Source organism: Odontesthes bonariensis, chromosome 13, assembly GCF_027942865.1.
Source record: "Odontesthes bonariensis isolate fOdoBon6 chromosome 13, fOdoBon6.hap1, whole genome shotgun sequence".
NCBI lineage: Eukaryota > Metazoa > Chordata > Actinopteri > Atheriniformes > Atherinopsidae > Odontesthes > Odontesthes bonariensis.
In genome coordinates, this window is record NC_134518.1 from 38,519,426 (window position 1) to 38,536,170 (window position 16,745).

Sequence of the window (16,745 nt, forward strand, 5' to 3'; positions counted from 1 at the left end):
CAGCTGCAGCGCCGCCTGCCGGCAGGAGGACCTCAGGTCACATTTATGCAACCAGTGCAGCTGATCAATCATCAATTATTATTATTAGTATTATTATTATTATTATCAGTTCTTGATCTGGTGGTTCAGTGTATCAGAGGATAAACTGAAGAATTATGTTTCTGCTTTTTTATTTCTGACCTAAAATCTGGAGAAAAACCTTGTTCAGCAGGTTCTGGTTCAGAGGTGTGAGCAGAATGGCATGTATCGGTGGAAAACCACTACTACAACTTCAAGCATAATAATAATGATAATAATATTTTATGAATAATTATTATTACAATTAATTGAATTCCAACTGGCTTGAATTGGACTTTATTATCTAAGTGCCTTGAGATGACATTTGTTGTATTTAGCGCTATATAAATAAAAATGAATTGAATTGAAACAAAAACATCCGAAAATGTGAAAATCGCCTTTTTTTTTCAGCAGCGAGGGGTTAAGGGTATGGAGGGGGGGGGCACGATAACAAAAAAATAAATAAAGCTATAAACTTTGCAGATATATTCTTTTTTACAGTCTTTCTCGGTTGGTTCGGCTCATTTCTTGAAACTGAGATGACATTCTCAAAATGACATGGACAAATCCCCAAACTAACAGGCGGCGTCTCAGAACAGAATGGCATTTCTCATTACGTTCATCACATTTCAAATGCTTTGTACATGTCTCCAGCACTTAGTACAGCTTTGCAAATGGTTATGTGCAAGTGGCCTACATGTAACACAATCAGCTTACATTTAACACAATCAGCCTACATTTAACACAATCAGCCTACATTTAACACAATCAGCCTACATTTAACACAATCAGCCTACATTTAACACAATCAGCCTACATTTAACACAATCAGCCTACATTTAGCACAATCAGCCTACATTTAACACAATCAGCCTACATTTAACACAATCAGCCTACATTTAGCACAATCAGCCTACATTTAACACAATCAGCCTACATTTAACACAATCAGCCTACATGTAACACAATCAGCCTACATTTAGAACAATCAGCCTACATTTAGCACAATCAGCCTACATTTAGCACAATCAGCCTACATTTAGCACAATCAGCTTACATTTAGAACAATCAGCCTACATTTAGCACAATCAGCTTACATTTAGCACAATCAGCCTACATTTAGCACAATCAGCTTACATTTAGCACAATCAGCCTACATTTAGCACAATCAGCCTACATTTAGCACAATCAGCTTACATTTAGAACAATCAGCCTACATTTAGCACAATCAGCCTACATTTAACACAATCAGCCTACATTTAACACAATCAGCCTACATTTAACACAATCAGCCTACATTTAGAACAATCAGCCTACATTTAACACAATCAGCCTACATTTAACACAATCAGCCTACATTTAGAACAATCAGCCTACATTTAGCACAATCAGCCTACATTTAACACAATCAGCCTACATTTAACACAATCAGCCTACATTTAACACAATCAGCCTACATTTAGCACAATCAGCCTACATTTAACACAATCAGCCTACATTTAACACAATCAGCCTACATTTAACACAATCAGCCTACATTTAACACAATCAGCCTACATTTAACACAATCAGCCTACATTTAGAACATTTCCCAAAAAAGTGCATGTTGCTGATCTATCCCAATTGGTTGGTTCTCAGTGTAATGGTTGTTCTCTCCAAAACATGTCAGCACAATTTCATTGTATAAGTCATCATCTGCAGAATAGTCTGCTCAATTGTCCAAATTCTTTAAGAAATTGGAATACAATACAGAACACATATTTTGGACCATTTCATACGTTCATGACAATCAGGTGAGTAGGTAACAGGTGGAAGCCGGTTCTGACGAGGAGTGTGGAGGATGACTAAGGCAGTCAAGGCGCTTCTTCCCACGGTGCATTGCTAGAGAAGACATCAGATGCGATGTTGACGAGAATTTATGGCCAAACAGACTGCAGCGGATGGATGGCCCGGAGGATGAGGAGGGTGAGCAGGAGCAAGAGGGAAGTGACACAGAGTAGTCAGAATATTACTCTATTTCATTTGTGATGCTTGACTGGGTTTTTTTTTTACTGAAACATAGGCTACTGGAATGTATTTTGGTTTTGGTTCTTGCAGGTTTTTGTATTTCGTATACATAGGCCTATATTGTATTCCTTTTCCTTTGTAGTTTTTTTCTTTCCTACCTACAGTAATGTGTAAAAATGTACTTGTGAATAAAAATAGTTACAATTTCCTCAGCAGAATGAGTGCAGTGTGTGTGTGGTGTGAAAATTGTATTCCTTTAGCTAGACCTTTTCCATAAAGACGAAACATCTAATCATTTTGACTTGCAGTGCTTACACAATGCCAAAGGGACAATGCATTTTGGAAGCACTGATGATTTGTGTGAGAAAGGAATTTAGTTTTGACACACGGGTAAACTATTTTTGGAGCGATATGAGCATGTGATGAGGATCCATGTAGTTGTGCTGCACCATCCAGTTTATTTGGACAGGAGGACAAAATGAATGAAAATGTGCCAAAGCAATTGAGAAGGATCTATGCTTTTTATATGGTACTGACTATTTATAAAGACAGGGACTTCATTTTGAAGCAAGAATGAATGTTTTGGGAGACATATGACATTTTGCTGGTTATCTCAAGTGTTGCGAAGAACTGCAAGTCTGTTTGGCCAAGTGAGCCTATAGTTATAGGAATCATCTCAGTTTCAAGAAATGAGCCAAACCAATCGAGAAAATCTGTAAAATCACCACCTGCATTTATTCTATCAATAGACACAGACAGAGATAATAAACGTGGCCTTTTTTCTGGCCAGTTTTCTTTGGATGGACGGGGCATTTCTCAGGGGGGCAGGACTTGTTCCTGGGGGGGCAGACGGAGACGAGTCCATTGTTATGTTAGCGGCTATGTGAGGGAGTGCTGATTATTTGCTGGGCATGTATATTTATTGATTCATACTGTAGTCATGTGACTATAGTGAGCTTGCCGTACCTTAGCTTTGGCTGAATTGACGCCGCTGAGGAGTTCCCCAGGGTTCTGTTCTGGGCCCGGTGCTGTTTGCTTCCTTTGGGTCATAGAATCAGGACTTTTAAAGCTGTTTCCTGCCATCGTTGCTCAGCTGTTTTCAGCCTGATGACTTTTCTCTGATCTCTGAGCTGCAGAAAGTCCAGAAACACCGGATGGCAGACACCTTTTCTTCAGCTGGACCCAGATAAAACTGGTTCTGGATGTTCTGTCTTCTTCAGTCTGACCCACTTTACGTAATCTTGGTGTTGTTCTGATCCAGGATCAGCTTGTTGGATCCCAGCAGAGATGGAAATGTTTTGGAGTATGCACATCTACTATCCTCGTGCACTTAAATACGCACGGGTGGCCTTCATCATTTACGCAGGTCGTTTACACACTTTTTCTGAAGTTAAGGGTGCGTGAGCAGCTGGTTCTGCTCAATGATCAGACGGTAAAATCAGACAGAAACAACATTTAAATGTCAGAATATCTGTGATAAATCTATAAACTTTAACTCTGAGCTTCTGTATAAAACTTCCTTTCTTTCATTTATTTTCTTTGCTTTGGGTTAAATTCATTATTTTTTTTATAGTTATTTCATTTGAGTGCAAAGAGCTCACGGAGGAAGAATTTCATGCCCGTCTCCATGACAACAAACTTCTTATCGTCTTCAGTTTATTTCAGTTTGAATTTCAGGTGTATTTATTGAACTGAAACTGGCTGTGTATGAACTAATTTACATGTTTGTTTGGTTACATAAAGTTTAATTACTTTGTTTCAACAGAATACAAATAAAATTAATTTCAAAAGTATATTTTATATATAATATATATACATATATATTATATATATTATAATATATATATCAAGTGTAAAAAGTGCAGCTAAAATTAGGCTCAAATGTCATTTAGAATGAACTTTATTAAAATCTATATTTTAGTTACAGTAACAATTCAGATCAAAAATATACGAAATAAACTTTAGAACTGCAGACAGAGTCCGGCCGCTCAGCTGACTGAGACGCTCTGATGACATCACTCTGATGACATCACTCTGATGACATCACTCCTGTGGGCCAGGTGAGAGCGGACGGTCCACAGGTGGGAAAGGAATCACACACACCGACACACTGAGGCAGGAGTGTGTGTGGTCAAACTTTCAGCTTTATTTTACAAAAACATACAAACAGCTGAAGGTGTCAGAGTCTGCCCTCTGACCTCTGACCTCTGACCTGCCCACATGCTGCAGGACCACACAGACACACCACACAAAGCTCAAACATCCTCCTCCTCTGCTCCCGGCAGCCTCACTGACCCCGGATCATCGTCCTGCTGGAGCCGCTCCTCAGGATCTTCTGGAAGAGTTCGTCTGTGGAAACCAACAGAATCAGAACCAGAACCAGAATCAGAATCAGAACCAGAACCAGAACCAGAATCAGAATCAGAACCAGAACCAGAACCAGAACCAGAATCAGAACCAGAATCAGAACCAGAACCAGAACCAGAACCAGAACCAGAACCAGAACCGGCCTCGGGTCACAAACTACAGCGACACACTCACCATTCCTGAAGCTCCGGGAGTCCACCTGCAAGACAGAGAGCAGGGTGAACATGTGACCTGAAGGACTTTTAGTCTTTAAAGAGCATCTTTTAAATATAAACTCCTGATCAGCCTCATTTCTTTATGTTTTATATAAAAACAGGAAGCAGCTGCTGCACTTCTTCTTTTGTCCTCCACTTGTCCAGTTTCCTCAGATGTTTTAAGGACACACTGCACACCATGCTGAGATATGCCAAGTTTTCAGCTAACCGCTCTTTGGGAATCACCTTGTTGCTGCAGAAATCCTGTTTTCTGTCTGTCACACTGTGTTATCTTTGCTGTTTTTCACACATGCAGCTAAAGAAATGGGAACAAATCTTAATTCCAGCCTAAAACCCACAAAGAGCTTCTAGATTATTCATTTCTGGTGGCATAAAACACTTTAATCATTTCATTTATATTAATATTTTCATAATTAGTCATTAGATTATATCTTATATTCCTTTTTTAAGCTTTAAATTGAATCTTATTTACTTTTTCTTAATGTTGAATAATATATAATTCTTATTATTGTCTGTTTTTTTCCTACTTTTCTACTTTTAGACGTGATAACATTCATTATTTTGGGATTAGGATTTTTTAAACTGAATTTCTTATATTAATTTGACTCTTTTGGTAACTGAAAGCAGTTTTAACGTAAATGTACAAAAAAGTTGAAACTATGAAGCTGTTTTTCACAGATGCAGCTAAAGAAATGGGAACAAATGATTCGTCTCTGAGCCAATCCAAACACGATAACTTAAAGTTCCTCAGGGCTCCATTCTGGGCCCTCGTCCTTTTCCTTTTAACTTTCTATTACCAGACGAAAAGTTTGTAAATGTTAAAGTTAATGAACTCGGTTAGTAAAGAGCACATTTTGTGACCTCAGCGACACGTCATCCATGTCATCTCACAGAGAATCGGCACAAAGCCTCGTTCAGGTGTTCATAACACAGAGTCGTCAGCAAATGAGGAAGAACTGGAGAAAAACTAGTTTCACCATCAGTCATAATGTGAAAATCTTTCTTTTCACTTTTTAATCTCAATCAATATCCTCGTTTTTCCTGTAATAATGTAAAAATTCACATAAATTTGTTCTTTTTTTCCTTCCAAATATACAAATTTAAACTTTTTTCCTTGTAAAAATAATACATTTGTTGCTAATTTTTCGCTTTTTTTCACTAATCTGTACATTTAGCTGTTTTTCACAGATGCAGCTAAAGAAATGGGAGCACGTGATGTGTCTCTGTGACAGGCTGCTGGGAACAAAGTGCCTAAAGATCCAGTTTAAAACGGCTTCTTTGCTATGTTCTCTGTTCTGTGTGTTTTAGCTTCAGTTCCTCTGGTCATCTTACCTGGATTCCCTCAGTTTCCTCAGTTTCTGCCACTTTTTGGAGGCCCTGAGCAGTCTGAGCCCCCCTGACCTTTATCTACACCTGTGAGCTTCAGCTTTTTGTTAAAGTGGTTTTACTGCCTCTGCTTTGGTGGATTGAACAGATGTGGCGTTCTCACCCTGAAGGCAGCAGCGGATCTGAGCGGAGATGCGGGTCCGTCGGCCTGCTCGGCGTCCACCTTTGGAGCTGCAGACACACAAACATCCACATCTGTAAACCGTCAACATCTGGACCTGTTTCTGAACATCTGGACCTCTGCAGCCTCAGAGGAAGAAGAGCTGAAACTCAACCTTCAGCCAATAACACAGAGGTCACATGATGTCAACAAACAAACAGACCAACAAACAAACAGACAAACAAACAAACAGACATACATGTATAAAGTACTAGCGATTCAGACTTGAGTAGAAGTAGAAGTGCTCTTTAAGCACCGTACTTAAGTGGAAGGACTAAAGTATTAAACATGTTTTGTACTTAAGTATTGCAAGTAGTTTATTTTTAAAATTTCTACTCAAGTACTGAAAGTAAAAGTAAAAGTATTGTGTAATGTAGTTATTAAAGAAATCAGTCGAAAGTTTGAAAATCAAATCGTTTCTATTATTCAAAATGTTTGGCTGTAACAGCAGTACAGCCGAATGTACAAGAGCACCTTAAAACATTGAAGGCCAATATTTCGCAATCTCTCGGGAGGCATAGTAGGCACTTCATTTTGTATGAATTGTCTTTCACTCGGGCGAATGAAAACAGAGACTGTAAGTAGGGCCAGGGGCGGTCTTCTTCCTCACCGCCACCACGATCACTCGAAGTTGAAGGTGTTTCTGGTTCTTCCATCTTTGGTTCAAACAAAGCAGGCAGGCAGCAGAGCGAAAGAGGCCGAGCAGAGAGCAGCACGAGCGGTCTTCTTCCCTTCAGTTTGCACACATTAGATCTGCATCATGTATAACTTCGCGCCACAGTAAAATTGGATGCAACGGTTGTTATAGCAACCGTAAACTCTGAACGAGACGTTAGACTTGAACTAGAGTGACTGTGGGGTTTGGAATGATTCCTAACATGTTTATAATAACGAGTAACGATGCAGCACATATAAAATGTATCGGAGTAAAAGTACTAAACTCATTGAAAATATCTACTGAAGTAAAAGTGGAAGTAGGAGAAAAAAATAATACTCCACCAGAGTACAGATACAGCATTTCAGTACTTAAGTAGAGTAGTGAAGTAGTTCTACTTCGTTACTATACATCTCTGCAAAGACAAACAGACAAACAAACAAACAAACAAACAGACAGACAGATAAACAAACAAACAGACAAACAAACAAACAGACAGAAAGATAAACAAACAAACAGACAAACAAACAGACAAACAAACAGACAAACAAACAGACAAACAAACAGACAAACAGACAAACAGACAAACAAACAGATAAACAAACAAACAGATAAACAAACAAACAAACAGACAAACAAACAAACTGATAAACAAACAGAAAAACAAACAGACAGACAAACAAACAAACAGACAGACAAACAAACAGACAAACAAACTGACAAACAAACTGACAAACAAACAAACAGACAAACAAACAGACAAACAAACAGACAAACAAACAGACAGATAAACAAACAGACAAACAGACAAACTGACAAACAACAAACAAACTGACAAACAACAAACAAACAGATAAACAAACAAACAAACAGATAAACAAACAAACAGACAAAGAAACAAACAGACACATAAACAAACAGACAAACAAACAAACAGATAAACAAACAGACAAACAAACAAACAAACAAACAAACAAACAGACAAACAAACAAACAAACAGATAAACAAACAGACAAACAGACAAAGAAACAAACAGACAAACAAACAAACAGACAAACAGACAAACAAACAAACAAACAGACAAAAAAACAAACAAACAAACAGATAAACAGATAAACAAACAGACAAACAGACAAAGAAACAAACAGACAAACAAACAAACAGACAAACAGACAAACAAACAAACAAACAGACAAAAAAACAAACAAACAAACAAACAGATAAACAAACAGATAAACAAACAAACAGACAAAGAAACACAGACAAAGAAACAAACAGACACAGAAACAAACAGACAAACAAACAAACAAACAAACAGATAAACAAACAAACAAACAAACAGACAAACAAACAAACAGACAAACAGACAAAGAAACAAAGAAACAAACAGACACATAAACAAACAGACAAACAAACAAACAGACACACAGACAAGCAAACAGACAAACAGACAAACAAACAAACAGATAAACAGATAAACAAACAAACAGATAAACAAACAGACAGACAAAGAAACAAACAGACAAACAAACAAACAGACACAGAAACAAACTGACAAACAAACAAACCGATAAACAAACAAACAGAAAAACAAACAAACAAACGGCTGACCCAACTCACGCAGAGGTTTGATGATGCTGCTGACGGCGTGCACGACTCCATTGGTCGCCATCAGGTCGGCGTCAGCCACCTGGATCTTGTTGACGTAGACGGTGTAGTTACGCTGAGGCACAGAGACGCAGCTTATCAATCACCTGATCAATTATCAGCAACAACAGCTTTTTAACCAATGAGGACTCAGGATCCGTGTTTGAACAGCTTTTTAACCAATGAGGACTCAGGATCTGTGTTTGAACAGCTTTTTAACCAATGAGGACTCAGGATCTGTGTTTGAACAGCTTTTTAACCAATGAGGACTCAGGATCCGTGTTTGAACAGCTTTTTAACCAATGAGGACTCAGGATCCGTGTTTGAACAGCTTTTTAACCAATGAGGACTCAGGATCTGTGTTTGAACAGCTTTTTAACCAATGAGGACTCAGGATCTGTGTTTGAACAGCTTTTTAACCAATGAGGACTCAGGATCTGTGTTTGAACAGCTTTTTAACCAATGAGGACTCAGGATCCGTGTTTGAACAGCTTTTTAACCAATGAGGACTCAGGATCCGTGTTTGAACAGCTTTTTAACCAATGAGGACTCAGGATCCGTGTTTCCACGGCGAACTGACCACGCCCAGCTCCAGCTTGTCCCCCTGCAGAGGCTTCAGTCTGGTGTGAGATCCGACCCCCCCGCTGACCAGTATGCCCTGACTCAGGTGGTACCGGAGCACACCTGAGAGCTCCTGGGGGTTACCTGGAGAAAGAGAGAGAGACACACTGGAAAAATGCCCCTCCAAAAATAAGTAAAAAAACAACAAATAAAAGACGTTTTTGGTTGAAATAAGAAAAAAAATCTGCCAATGGAACTAGTGAAAATCGGCTTGTCAAGATTTCTTGAAATAAAATGTGATATTTAGGACTTTTGAGCTAAAAGTGATCTTGAAATTAGCTTAAAAACCTCTTCAAATGTAAAAAAAAAAGGCTTGTTTCATGTGAAATGTGACTCAAAACAATTTGTTTTCAAGACTTTTTCACTTAACAAGATATTCCAGATGTATTGTATTAAAACAAGTCCCTATATCTGGCTGAAATGGTGCTTGTTAGGCAGTTGTGTCTGATATTAAGTGTAATGAGATACTCAATGAGACAAATATACTTGGTGAGATTTAAATTTTTTCCAGTGCAGGTTGTCACGCCCAGAGACTCATGTTTTTAGTTTTCATGTTTAGGTTATGTTTTTGGGTTCAGTTCATGTCCAGGTTTTGAGTTTTAGGTTTTGCCATTAGTTCATTCCCCTCACCTGTTCATTCCCCACCAGCTGCACCCACTCACTTAATCACTCAATCCCTATTTAGTTTCCTGCCTCCCCTTTCAGTTGGCCGGATCTTTGTTGCATGTTGTTACTGTTGTGTTGAGGTTGCTGTTAGTTTCCACGCCATGTTTCCACGCCACGTTTTCGTCAAAGTTAAGTATTTATTATCCATGCCATGTTAAGTGTTTTGTTTTTCCAAGTATTTATTAAGTCAAGTATTTTGAATCCGGCTTTGCCGCGCCTTTTGTTTTGTACTTTGTTTTTTGTTAATAAATCACCCTTTTCTTTGTAAGTCCGCATCCGTGTCCTCCCCTTCTACTCCACAACCTGACAGAAAGATCCGGCCAACTGAAATGGACGCGGCGGACTACACAACCTTCTGGGAGCTGGCTGGGGACTTCTGTTGCCTCTCATCGAGCTGCACCTCCTGGGAGAAACTGAACTCTGCCAATGAACTAATTGACTTTTTTGTACGAAAGCAGGTTCTCAGGCACATGTCAGGAGTGACGCACATCTGGGCAGAGGTGAGGGGTGTACAGCGCGCTGCTATGCTGGATATCTTTGGCATGGAGCCACAGAAGGTAGCCGCGCTGTACACACCCTCCCTCACCACTCCAGCATCCCAGGCCCCAGCCCCAGCGGTCCCAGAGCTGGCCCCGGCCCCAGCGGTCCCAGAGCTGGCCCCGGCCCCAGCCGTTCCAGAGCTGGCCCCGGCCCCAGCCGTTCCAGAGCTGGCCCCGGCCCCAGCCGTTCCAGAGCTGGCCCCGGCCCCAGCCGTTCCAGAGCTGGCCCCGGCCCCAGCCGTTCCAGAGCTGGCCCCGGCCCCAGCCATTCCAGAGCTGGCCCCGGCCCCAGCCATTCCAGAGCTGGCCCCGGCCCCAGCCGTTCCCGAGGCTTTAGAGCCTGACCACGACCAAGAGGCCACAGGGCCTGACCACGAGGCTTTAGAGCCTGACCACGGGGCTTTAGGGCCTGACCACGAGGCTTTAGAGCCTGACCATGACCAAGAGGCCATAAGGCCTGACCATGACCAAGAGGCCACAGGGCCTGACCACGAGGCTTTAGAGCCTGACCACGAGGCCGCAGGGCCTGACCACGAGGCTTTAGAGCCTGACCACGAGGCCGCAGGGCCTGACCACGAGGCTTTAGAGCCTGACCACGAGGCCGCAGGGCCTGACCAAGAGGCCGCAGGGCCTGACCAAGAGGCCGCAGAGCCCGACATGGACTCACCGGTTCGAGCCCCTCCCTCCCACCCCCAGACTTTGGGGATGTCTGGGATCCATCCCTTAAAGGGGGGGCTCCCCCCCCGTCGGAGGTCCGTCCGACCTTGGGACGGTCCCCGGCTCCTCCTCCAGCCACGTCATCGGGGGTCCGGGCGTCCGCCGGGCCGTCTCCTGCCGCCACGCAGAGGGAAGTCTGGCCGCCCGCCAGACCACCGCCTCCTGCTGCCACGCCACGGGATGTCTGGCCGCCCGCCAGACCACCGCTTCCTGCTGCCACGTCATCGGGGGTCCGGGCGTCCGCCGGATCACCGCCTGCTGCCACGCCACGGGATGTCTGGCCGCCCGCCAGACCACCGCTTCCTGCTGCCACGTCATCGGGGGTCCGGGCGTCCGCCGGATCACCGCCTGCTGCCACGCCGACGGAAGTCTGGGCGTCCGCCAGACCACCGCCGTCTCCTGCCGCCACGCCGACGGAAGTCTGGGCGTCCGCCAGACCACCGCCGTCTCCTGCCGCCACGCCGACGGAAGTCTGGGCGTCCGCCAGACCACCGCCGTCTCCTGCCGCCACGCCGACGGAGGTCTGGGCGTCCGCCAGACCACCGCCGTCTCCTGCTACGCCGTCTGCGGTCTGGGCGTCCGCCAGACCACCGCCTGTTCCGGCTACGCCGTCTGCGGTCTGGGCGTCCGCCAGACCACCGCCTGTTCCGGCTACGCCGTCTGCGGTCTGGGCGTCCGCCAGACCACCGCCTGTTCCGGCTACGCCGTCTGCGGTCTGGGCGTCCGCCAGACCACCGCCTGTTCCGGCTACGCCGTCTGCGGTCTGGGCGTCTGCCAGACCACTGCCTCCTGCTGCCCGAAGCCGGTACCACGCCCGTTTCTGGTTCCCCGACCGGCTTCGAGCCCCTCCCTCCCACCCTTGGACTTTTGTGGGATGTCTGGGATCCACCCCTTGAGGGGGGGGCTCTGTCACGCCCAGAGACTCATGTTTTTAGTTTTCATGTTTAGGTTATGTTTTTGGGTTCAGTTCATGTCCAGGTTTTGAGTTTTAGGTTTTGCCATTAGTTCATTCCCCTCACCTGTTCATTCCCCACCAGCTGCACCCACTCACTTAATCACTCAATCCCTATTTAGTTTCCTGCCTCCCCTTTCAGTTGGCCGGATCTTTGTTGCATGTTGTTACTGTTGTGTTGAGGTTGCTGTTAGTTTCCACGCCATGTTTCCACGCCACGTTTTCGTCAAAGTTAAGTATTTATTATCCATGCCATGTTAAGTGTTTTGTTTTTCCAAGTATTTATTAAGTCAAGTATTTTGAATCCGGCTTTGCCGCGCCTTTTGTTTTGTACTTTGTTTTTTGTTAATAAATCACCCTTTTCTTTGTAAGTCCGCATCCGTGTCCTCCCCTTCTACTCCACAACCTGACACAGGTGATCTGTTCTGATCTGTTCTGATCTGATCTGATCTGTTCTGATCTGATCTGATCTGATCTGATCTGTTCTGATCTGATCTGTTCTGTTCTGATCTGATCTGATCTGATCTCAGAGTGTTGTTGGACTTCCTGTTCAGCTCCACCGCCTCCACGACTCTCATCACATGACTTTTATGCTTCAGACAGTCGCTATGCTGATGATACTCAGCTGTACTTATCTATGAAACCAGGTGACCCAATAGGTTGGTCAGACTACAACATGTCTTACAGACATAAAGACCTGGAGGACTCAGAACTGTCTGCTGCTAAACTCAAACTGAAGTCGTTATCTTTGGACCTGACACTGTCTGGTTCTATCAATCAATCAAACTTTATTTATACAGCCCTTTACAATAGCCAGCTGGTACTCAAAGTGCTTTACAACAGGATAAAAACAACACTACATAAAACAAAACATAAAACACGGTTCAGAAATGGTAAAAGTGCTGCGGGGCATTAAAAGCCTTCCACAAGGGCAATAAAATGAATAGAAAAGGGGGCAGTTTGTTCCACAGTCAGGGGGCAGTTTGTTCTACAGTCAGGGGGCAGTTTGTTCCACAATCAGGGGGCAGTTTGCTCTACAGTCAGGGGGCAGTTTGTTCCACAGTCAGGGGGCAGTTTGCTCTACAGTCAGGGGGCAGTTTGTTCCACAGTCAGGGGGCAGTTTGTTCCACCATCAGGGGGCAGTTTGTTCTACAGTCAGGGGGCAGTTTGTTCCACCATCAGGGGGCAGTTTGTTCTACAGTCAGGGGGCAGTTTGTTCTACAATCAGGGGGCAGTTTGCTCTACAGTCAGGGGGCAGTTTGTTCCACAGTCAGGGGGCAGTTTGTTCTACAGTCAGGGGGCAGTTTGTTCCACAGTCAGGGGGCAGTTTGTTCTACAGTCAGGGGGCAGTTTGCTCTACAGTCAGGGGGCAGTTTGTTCCACAGTCAGGGGGCAGTTTGTTCTACAGTCAGGGGGCAGTTTGCTCTACAGTCAGGGGGCAGTTTGTTCCACAGTCAGGGGGCAGTTTGCTCTACAGTCAGGGGGCAGTTTGCTCTACAGTCAGGGGGCAGTTTGTTCCACAGTCAGGGGGCAGTTTGTTCTACAGTCAGGTGGCAGTTTGTTCTACAGTCAGGGGGCAGTTTGTTCTACAGTCAGGGGGCAGTTTGTTCTACAGTTAGGGGGCAGTTTGTTCTACAGTCAGGGGGCAGTTTGTTCTACAGTCAGGGGGCAGTTTGTTCTACAGTCAGGGGGCAGTTTGTTCTACAATCAGGGGGCAGTTTGTTCTACAGTCAGGGGGCAGTTTGTTCCACAGTCAGGGGGCAGTTTGTTCTACAGTCAGGGGGCAGTTTGTTCCACAGTCAGGGGGCAGTTTGTTCCACAGTCAGGGGGCAGTTTGTTCTACAGTCAGGAGGCAGTTTGTTCCACAGTCAGAGGGCAGTTTGTTCCACAGTCAGGGGGCAGTTTGTTCTACAGTCAGGGGGCAGTTTGTTCCACAGTCAGAGGGCAGTTTGTTCCACAGTCAGGGGGCAGTTTGTTCCACAGTCAGGGGGCAGTTTGTTCCACAGTCAGGGGGCAGTTTGTTCTACAGTCAGGAGGCAGTTTGTTCCACAGTCAGGGGGCAGTTTGTTCTACAGTCAGGGGGCAGTTTGTTCTACAGTCAGGGGGCAGTTTGTTCTACAGTCAGGGGGCAGTTTGTTCCACAGTCAGGGGGCAGTTTGTTCTACAGTCAGGGGGCAGTTTGTTCTACAGTCAGGGGGCAGTTTGTTCTACAGTCAGAGGGCAGTTTGTTCTACAATCAGGGGGCAGTTTGTTCTACAGTCAGGGGGCAGTTTGTTCTACAGTCAGAGGGCAGTTTGTTCTACAGTCAGGGGGCAGTTTGTTCTACAGTCAGGGGGCAGTTTGTTCTACAGTCAGGGGGCAGTTTGTTCTACAGTCAGGGGGCAGTTTGTTCCACAGTCAGGGGGCAGTTTGTTCCACAGTCAGAGGGCAGTTTGTTCCACAGTCAGAGGGCAGTTTGTTCTACAATCAGGGGGCAGTTTGTTCCACAGTCAGAGGGCAGTTTGTTCTACAATCAGGGGGCAGTTTGTTCCACAGTCAGGGGGCAGTTTGTTCTACATTCAGGGGGCAGTTTGCTCTACAGTCAGGTGGCAGTTTGCTCTACAGTCAGGGGGCAGTTTGTTCCACAGTCAGGGGGCAGTTTGTTCTACAGTCAGGGGGCAGTTTGTTCTACAGTCAGGGGGCAGTTTGTTCTACAGTCAGGGGGCAGTTTGTTCCACAGTCAGGGGGCAGTTTGTTCTACAGTCAGGGGGCAGTTTGTTCTACAGTCAGGGGGCAGTTTGTTCTACAGTCAGAGGGCAGTTTGTTCTACAATCAGGGGGCAGTTTGTTCTACAGTCAGGGGGCAGTTTGCTCTACAGTCAGGTGGCAGTTTGTTCTACAGTCAGGGGGCAGTTTGCTCTACAGTCAGGGGGCAGTTTGTTCCACAGTCAGGGGGCAGTTTGTTCTACAGTCAGGGGGCAGTTTGTTCCACAGTCAGGGGGCAGTTTGTTCCACAGTCAGGGGGCAGTTTGTTCCACAGTCAGGTGGCAGTTTGTTCTACAGTCAGGTGGCAGTTTGTTCTACAGTCAGGGGGCAGTTTGTTCTACAGTCAGGGGGCAGTTTGTTCTACAGTCAGGGGGCAGTTTGTTCCACAGTCAGGGGGCATTTTGTTCTACAGTCAGGGGGCAGTTTGTTCCACAGTCAGGGGGCAGTTTGTTCTACAGTCAGGGGGCAGTTTGTTCCACAGTCAGGGGGCAGTTTGTTCTACAGTCAGGGGGCAGTTTGTTCCACCATCAGGGGGCAGTTTGTTCTACAGTCAGGGGGCAGTTTGTTCTACAGTCAGGGGGCAGTTTGTTCCACAGTCAGGGGGCAGTTTGTTCTACAGTCAGGGGGCAGTTTGTTCCACAGTCAGGGGGCAGTTTGTTCTACAGTCAGGGGGCAGTTTGTTCCACCATCAGGGGGCAGTTTGTTCTACAGTCAGGGGGCAGTTTGTTCTACAGTCAGGGGGCAGTTTGTTCCACAGTCAGGGGGCAGTTTGCTCTACAGTCAGGGGTAGTTTGTTCCACAGTCAGGGGGCAGTTTGTTCTACAGTCAGGGGGCAGTTTGTTCCACAGTCAGGGGGCAGTTTGTTCTACAGTCAGGGGGCAGTTTGCTCTACAGTCAGGGGGCAGTTTGTTCCACAATCAGGGGGCAGTTTGCTCTACAATCAGAGGGCAGTTTGTTCTACAGTCAGAGGGCAGTTTGTTCTACAATCAGGGGGCAGTTTGTTCCACAATCAGGGGGCAGTTTGTTCTACAGTCAGGGGGCAGTTTGTTCTACAATCAGGGGGCAGTTTGCTCTACAGTCAGGGGGCAGTTTGTTCCACAGTCAGGGGGCAGTTTGTTCTACAGTCAGGGGGCAGTTTGTTCCACAGTCAGGGGGCAGTTTGTTCTACAGTCAGGGGGCAGTTTGCTCTACAGTCAGGGGGCAGTTTGTTCCACAGTCAGGGGGCAGTTTGTTCTACAGTCAGGGGGCAGTTTGCTCTACAGTCAGGGGGCAGTTTGTTCCACAGTCAGGGGGCAGTTTGCTCTACAGTCAGGGGGCAGTTTGCTCTACAGTCAGGGGGCAGTTTGTTCCACAGTCAGGGGGCAGTTTGTTCTACAGTCAGGTGGCAGTTTGTTCTACAGTCAGGGGGCAGTTTGTTCTACAGTCAGGGGGCAGTTTGTTCTACAGTTAGGGGGCAGTTTGTTCTACAGTCAGGGGGCAGTTTGTTCTACAGTCAGGGGGCAGTTTGTTCCACAGTCAGGGGGCAGTTTGTTCTACAGTCAGGGGGCAGTTTGTTCCACAGTCAGGGGGCAGTTTGTTCTACAGTCAGGGGGCAGTTTGTTCCACCATCAGGGGGCAGTTTGTTCTACAGTCAGGGGGCAGTTTGTTCTACAGTCAGGGGGCAGTTTGTTCCACAGTCAGGGGGCAGTTTGTTCTACAGTCAGGGGGCAGTTTGTTCTACAGTCAGGGGGCAGTTTGTTCTACAGTCAGGGGGCAGTTTGTTCCACAGTCAGGGGGCAGTTTGTTCTACAGTCAGGGGGCAGTTTGTTCCACAGTCAGGGGGCAGTTTGTTCTACAGTCAGGGGGCAGTTTGTTCCACAGTCAGGGGGCAGTTTGTTCTACAGTCAGGGGGCAGTTTGCTCTACAGTCAGGGGGCAGTTTGTTCCACAGTCAGGGGGCAGTTTGTTCTACAGTCAGGGGGCAGTTTGTTCCACAGTCAGGGGGCAGTTTGTTCTACAGTCAGGGGGCAGTT

General features: G+C 45.4%; 1 protein-coding gene across 2 annotated transcripts in view; it reads right to left on the reverse strand.

Annotated features, from left to right (window-relative positions):
• Positions 1 to 4,186: 4,186 nt before the first annotated feature.
• Positions 4,187 to 16,745, reverse strand: part of tgfbi (transforming growth factor, beta-induced) — an 83,152-nt gene continuing 70,593 nt past the window's right edge. For both annotated transcript variants that reach the window (XM_075482057.1, XM_075482056.1), the window contains exons 13-17: positions 9,076 to 9,200; positions 8,469 to 8,571; positions 6,136 to 6,203; positions 4,606 to 4,630; positions 4,187 to 4,413 (exon numbers count right to left, since the gene is read on the reverse strand). In XM_075482057.1, coding sequence (XP_075338172.1) covers positions 4,352 to 4,413; positions 4,606 to 4,630; positions 6,136 to 6,203; positions 8,469 to 8,571; positions 9,076 to 9,200 — 383 coding nt within the window. In that variant the 3' untranslated portion in view covers positions 4,187 to 4,351. The remainder of the gene's footprint in view (positions 4,414 to 4,605; positions 4,631 to 6,135; positions 6,204 to 8,468; positions 8,572 to 9,075; positions 9,201 to 16,745) is intronic.